The sequence below is a fragment of the Oryctolagus cuniculus genome, chromosome 17 (genome assembly GCF_964237555.1).
Source record: "Oryctolagus cuniculus chromosome 17, mOryCun1.1, whole genome shotgun sequence".
NCBI lineage: Eukaryota > Metazoa > Chordata > Mammalia > Lagomorpha > Leporidae > Oryctolagus > Oryctolagus cuniculus.
The window spans coordinates 45,078,347-45,084,485 of record NC_091448.1 but is presented as its reverse complement, the minus strand read 5'-3'; the positions used below and the strand labels follow the sequence as shown (position 1 = coordinate 45,084,485).

At 62.0% G+C, this 6,139-nt stretch overlaps 1 protein-coding gene across 12 annotated transcripts in view; it reads left to right on the top strand.

Moving 5' to 3' along the window:
- The first annotated feature begins 1,469 nt into the window (after positions 1 to 1,469).
- The window catches only part of CORO6 (coronin 6), a 7,570-nt gene continuing 2,900 nt past the window's right edge, over positions 1,470 to 6,139 (top strand). For 4 of the 12 annotated variants that reach the window (XM_017348933.3, XM_017348932.3, XM_008270968.4 and 1 more), the window contains exons 1-5: positions 1,481 to 1,728; positions 2,839 to 3,098; positions 4,429 to 4,551; positions 4,947 to 5,076; positions 5,177 to 5,358. In XM_017348933.3, the coding sequence (XP_017204422.1) occupies positions 2,901 to 3,098; positions 4,429 to 4,551; positions 4,947 to 5,076; positions 5,177 to 5,358 (633 nt within the window). In that variant the 5' untranslated portion in view covers positions 1,481 to 1,728; positions 2,839 to 2,900. Of the gene's footprint in view, positions 1,729 to 2,838; positions 3,099 to 4,428; positions 4,552 to 4,946; positions 5,077 to 5,176; positions 5,359 to 5,955; positions 6,076 to 6,139 lie in introns of all 12 variants that reach the window. The other 8 variants (XR_007911253.2, XR_007911252.2, XM_008270965.4 and 5 more) reach the window with 5 other exon arrangements.

The following is a 6,139-nucleotide window of genomic DNA, read 5'->3' as shown; positions in this document are numbered from 1 at the left end:
ATTTGCCAGGCTCCCTCTTCCAGAAAATGGCTTTAGGAAAGGTGACATCTGTGCCTGAATTCTATAGACTGCAGTTCAGAACCCAGGTAACAGTTCAAGGAGGAAGCACCAAACCCAAGTGGCTTCATGCCCTGACTCCCGGGGCCCAGTGGGAAGGCATGCCTTGTCTCTGCCCACCCACAGCTCTGCCAGGCCTTGGTGCCTAGAAGGCTAGAGGGCAGGGCTGAGCCATGCCAGCCTCAAGCAAATAGATGTGAATCCCTGCTCCTTCGCGGTGATGTAACTGAAGGCTGGGTAGACTGAAAGACTGCTGCTTTCTAGTCCCAAACCCTTCCCTGTAGAAGAGAGTCCCCTGCTGTCTTTAGAGAGAGGGAAGGAAAGGTACAGTTTTAGGCAGCGTGTCAAATGCCTTCCCTGCCAACAAGTGGTGCAGAGTGCTGGTCTCGGCCCTCCAAGACTCCGGAGAGTGTGAAATAACAGTACCATGAGCCAAGAGAAAAAAGCTAGGCGGTGTGCAGGCACTGGGTAGACAGCAGCTACAGGAACTGGTAGTTCTTGGCTGGCTGTATTTTGATCAGGCTACTTTTTTAAGATTTCTTTTATTCATTTGAAAGGCACGAGCTGCAGAGACAGAGATCTTCCATTCACTGGTTCTCTCTTAGCTGGGACTGGGCCAAAGGAGGCCAGGAGGCCCTGACCCAAGCACTTGAGCCATACCTGCTGTTTCCCTGGGTACACGGCAGCAAAGCAGAGCTGGGACTCACAACCGAGGCACTCCAACATGGGATGTGGACGTCCCACGCGGTGTCTTCAACAGCTGCACCGAGCGCCCACCCCACTGTGCATCTTGGGGAGAGGGGCGGCTTCCCCGGAACACAGGCACCACCTTAAACGAGGTCCAGAACACAGCGTGGGGTCAGGTTAGACCCCCACCTTTAAAAAAAAAAAAAAAAAAAAAACCCACACCGCCAGAGGCCTGTGCCAACCTCCTCCTCTGAACCTGGTGCCGAGGGGCGCGCGGTCGGGAGTTCACTCTCCCCTCCCAGGCCTTCGAGCTGCTTCCCGCCCCGCTCTCCCCAGCAGAGAGAAGCGCCTAGCGCTTTGCCCGCATTCGACGGCAGCCGCGGGCCAGCCAACTCTCTCACTCTGGAGACAAGATGTCTTCAGGCGCCTCTTCCCAGGAGGCCGGGACGAGCAGCCGCCGCAGCTCCGGCCCGCCCGGATCGGCTCAGCTCGGGAGCACGACCGTGGCGCACGCAGCGGGAAGGCAGCCGAGGTGGCACGGCCGCCGGCTCTGGGTCCGGGAACCTGGGCCTCCCCGGACGACCCGAGAGGCGCGGAGCGAGGCGGAAGCGCGCGCACCCCGCACGCTCGCGCACACACTTTTTACCGTCCGGCCGAGGGCGGTGACCGCGCGACTCGGGGTCGGAGGCGCTCGGCTTTCCCGCCGCTGGGGAGGGCGGGGCCGCTGTGGCCCCGGCCCCGCCCCGCCCGAGGCCCCGCCCCCTCAGGTTGATGGCAGCGGCAGCTGGGACTGCAGCGGCGCGGGGCCCCGGAGAGCTGCAGGCAGCGGCCGGAGCGCGCAGCCCGACACCCGGGGCCCAGACGCCGTGGGCACCCGGAGAGGCAGTTCCGGCGCCCGGACGCCTTCCTCGGCCCCTCAGAGCACCCCGGTCCCCCGGCGAAGGAGTCGCTGCGTGAGCGCCCCCTCGGCCCGCTCAGGACCAGGTACAACTGCCCCCACCCCCGCCGCCGCCGCCGCCGCCCCGCGGCCACTACTGCAGCCCGCGGAGAGGGCGAGGTCTCTGGAGGGGGCAGAGGTCTGCGCCCCCTCCCCCCCAGCCAAATTCGGTCCCGGGCAGGGCCGACTTGGTGTCTATATTTGGCCGGACAGCGGCCCGAGCGCAGACACCTCGTCTCGCAGGAACGCAGTGCCGGGGCAGGAGGCCCGAGAGGGTGCGGGGAGGCTGGGCCTCAGGCTGGGGCCGCAGAAGCGGCTTGAAGGGCACAGGGATGCCCGGAGCCGGGGAGGGGCTGGAGCCGGTGCCCCTGTGGGAGAGCCTGGTGCGTCCCCTGGGGAAGAGAGCAGTGTAGCAGGCCACGCTGCAGAAAGCATACCTCACCTTCCCCACCCGTGCAAATCGCCCTGGCCGGGAGGTCGCGGACCCCACCCCTGAGAGAGTTCTGGAGGAAGGGCCCACGGGAGAGAGGGCCTGGGGGATGCTGACAGAAGCATGGTAGGCAAAAGCTGCAAGGCCTCCGGCAGAAGCTAGCACAGGAAAAAGTGGAAGGAAGATAGGTCCCCTTCGTCGTGCTCCCCCCATACCTAAGGAAACGGATGGGAACAGTAGCAGGAAGGACCCAGGCGAGCTGACAGGAGGAACCTCGCCCTCGCCACGTTTTTAGAAAAAGGCAAAGCTGCATCTGCCTGAACAAGGCCAGAGATGCAAGTTCAGGGTCTTGGGGGGATGCAGTCCTAGCCCCGACCTGGCCTCCAGCCAAGACCCAAGGCAGAGGCCTCTGGGAGGTGCAGCCACTTCCAGGAAGGGATGCTCCCGTAAGCCAGGCAGCCCAGGGCAGCCTAGCAGTGAGGCGCCTCCCCACACGTGCCGATTTCCAGGAAGCTTTCAGCCCCTTTGGGCCCACTGAACCCCCTGGGTCTCTAAGGAGAAGTCAGGCCCCAGGTCCTAGCACCTTGCATTAAACAGCACTTTTACAGGTGGCAAAGACCTGTCCCACTCTTCAGTCACCAGGAAGAAAGCTCCCAGTCTAGGACCAGACCTCTGGGCAGATAACCCTTGTCACGCACTTCCGCCCTCACGCCTCCTCTTCCCACAGCTCGCTGGACTAAGCAGCAAAGGCATCTCTGGGCCTGAGATCGTCCAGCTCTGTCCCCCGCTATGAGCCGGCGCGTGGTCCGGCAGAGCAAGTTCCGCCATGTGTTTGGGCAGGCAGCAAAGGCTGACCAGTCCTACGAGGACATCCGTGTGTCCAAGGTCACGTGGGACAGCTCCTTCTGTGCCGTCAACCCCAAATTCCTGGCAATTATCGTGGAGGCTGGAGGTGGGGGTGCCTTCATTGTCCTGCCCCTGGCCAAGGTGAGGAAGCAGGGGAAGGAAGCAAGTGGGAGGGCGCTGTCTGGGGGCTCCCCGCAGCTGTGTCTCTGTCCATTCCAGTTCTCCCAAGGGCAGTTTGTGTGGATTGGCCTTCAGGGACCATGAGGATGTTCCCCCCACATCTGGAATGGCAGCATGGGAGGAGGGGCCCTGCACCCACTCCCCAGTCCATGCGCCTCCCTGTGCAGTACCATGATGCCAGCAGGGACCAGCAGGAGCGTCAGCTGATGGAAATGGCTTGGTTGCAGTGGAACCCGGGCCCAGTGACATTCTGTCCCTGTCTCTCCTAATGCCACACCCTCTCCCCAGCCCAGGATGACCACTTGATTAACTCACATCCCAAAGCAGCTCACTGAGCACAGAATCAGGCTCTGTCCAAAGAGCCCTTGGCCACCTCCCCTCTCTGGTTCTTACAGAGAACAAAGGGCAAAGCCCTAGGGATGGGGTACCAGGCAATGACTGCCACCTTTGCTGAGTACTCTCAAGTCGCCTGGCCATCTTCATCCCCAGGATGGCCTCGCCAAAGCATGCCCTTGACCTGGATGCTGGCCTCTTCACCTTGGTAGGGGAGACCCACAGGTGGCAGGGTCAGGAGGAGGCTGACAATAGCTGGTGAGTCATCCCAGACAATGCAGACACCATCCAAGGACGCCACACCCAGGGCTCGAGTTTCAACTGGAGCTGCCTCCTCTTCTAGGATAGCTACCATTTCAATGCCACCCAACCATGGCCACCACCACCAGCTAGACAGGGCCAGTGCCAATGCGGAGGGCTCACAACCCGCACAAGCATCCCACGAAGACCAGAAATAGGTGGGTCACCAGCTCCACTCTGGGGATAGTGGGCACCAGGACTACCTGCTGCCCGTGGTTCCAAGGAGACGTCAGTGACGAGGGTGGCTAGGAAGGTGTTGTTGGGCATCTCACTTTGCCCTTGTCCACTAGGGAGTTCCCACAGACTGCGCAGCTGGGAGAACAGGTTCAGAAACAGTCTCCTCCAAGGAGGTGTCTCTGGAAGAGCACTGGACAGAGAGCTGCAGTCTCACTCACCTCTACCAGTATCTTGGCGTGTGTCCTTGGTTAAGTCATCTTGCCTCTCTACTATCCCCTAGTACTATTTCAACTCTGTGTGCCTTCAGCGAAGTTCAGGAAATAGATAGGCTGAGGTTAGAGGAGCTAAGAGGGGTCAGCAAAGAGAAAATAGATAAAGAATGGAGTCATGGGTAAATCTGCTGCCAACACCCCCTCAAAAAAAAAAAAAAAAAAAAAACCACAGGAGCATGGCCCCTCACCTCCCTCTCCGATCCCTCCAGACAGGACGAGTAGATAAGAACTACCCACTGGTCACTGGACACACCGCCCCCGTGCTGGACATCGATTGGTGCCCACACAATGACAATGTCATCGCCAGTGCCTCCGATGACACCACCATCATGGTAGGAACCAGGTGGCTGCTGCAGGGCGGGGGAGGAGGGAGGGCAGCATCACCTGTACTGGGGAGGTGCTGAGTCCCAGAACACTGCCCTGCCCGGCTCCCGGGTTATTTTTAGGTACGTGCCCACTCCCTCCCAGGATGCACCGCTTAGTACTAATTATAGCTATGGACAACTTGGAGCCGGAAGAGCAGGGGGCATTGGTTGGAAGTCTCCCTGCTGGGGTAAATGAGGAGGTCTCTGGAGAACTAGCAGCGCCCCCTTCTGGCTCCCAGCTGCTTCTGGCCTGGGCAGGCACCACCGAATCCTGGCCTGTGTTTGACCCTTACCATTCAAGCCCGCAGAGGAGGGACAGAGCCTGCTCATCCTCCCGACCCTGCGCCTTTCTTCCTACCCAGGTGTGGCAGATTCCAGACTACACCCCCGTGCGCAACATCACGGAACCTGTCATCACGCTCGAGGGCCACTCCAAGCGTGTGGGCATCCTGTCCTGGCACCCGACTGCCAGGAACGTCCTGCTCAGTGCAGGTCCGGGCCTCAGGACAAGTCCCTGCTGTAGCTGGGGGGGGGGGGGGGGACTGACGAAGTCAGGCTCCAGGCAATGACGGTGCCTGGCCACTCTGAGCAGGTGGTGACAATGTGATCATCATCTGGAACGTGGGCACCGGGGAGGTGCTCCTGAGTCTGGACGACTTGCACCCCGACGTCATCCACAGTGTGTGCTGGAACAGCAACGGCAGCCTGATAGCCACCACGTGCAAGGACAAGACCCTGCGCATCATCGACCCGCGAAAGGGCCAAGTGGTGGCGGTGAGTGCCTGGCCTGGCCGCTCCCCAGCAGCCCCTGTGCAGCGACCAGCCGCCGGCACCTGATAGCCACAGTGGTTCACCTGCCCCAGCCCTACTCCAGTGACTGGAGCGTCTTCCCCGGGCTCCACTGCTTCCAGCCCTGCGGAATGGACTTGGACGGCCCGCAATTCGCCGCCCCGCCCTCTTCCCTCCCTCTCCCCTCCCCTCCATCTCTAAAGCTTAGAGGCAGTCCCCTCACTTTGGGATGGAGGAGGGGAGAAGCTGGAAACTCCATCTGCCCTCTCGAACCTGCATGAAACCTGAGACGGGACCCCCTCCTCTCAGCCAGCCCCAAACCCCACCTCCCCAGAGTCCCCCCACTCTTCCAGAGACTGGGGCATGCCCACCAGCTCAAGGGCTAACCCCTTCCTACTCCTCCGCGGGCCGGAGCGTGGGGGCAGCCCTCGCGGTTACCCTGGGAGGGCGGTGGCCCTGGCCTCACCAGCCCCAGGCGGGGCGCGGCGGGGCGCGGGGCGAGTGCATGTTTGCGTGGAGCTTGCGCGGCGAGCCTGGCCGGGGCGGCGAGCAGGCGCTCTAACCCACTAACCCTGCGAGCAGGAGCGAGCCCGGCCTCACGAGGGCGCCCGTCCGCTGCGGGCCGTCTTCACCGCAGACGGGAAGCTGCTCAGCACCGGCTTCAGCAGGATGAGTGAGCGGCAACTCGCGCTATGGGACCCGGTAGGGTAGGCCGCGCCGGGCGCGCTCGCTCGCTCCTTTGCTGGGTCGGCCAGGCGCGCTCTCC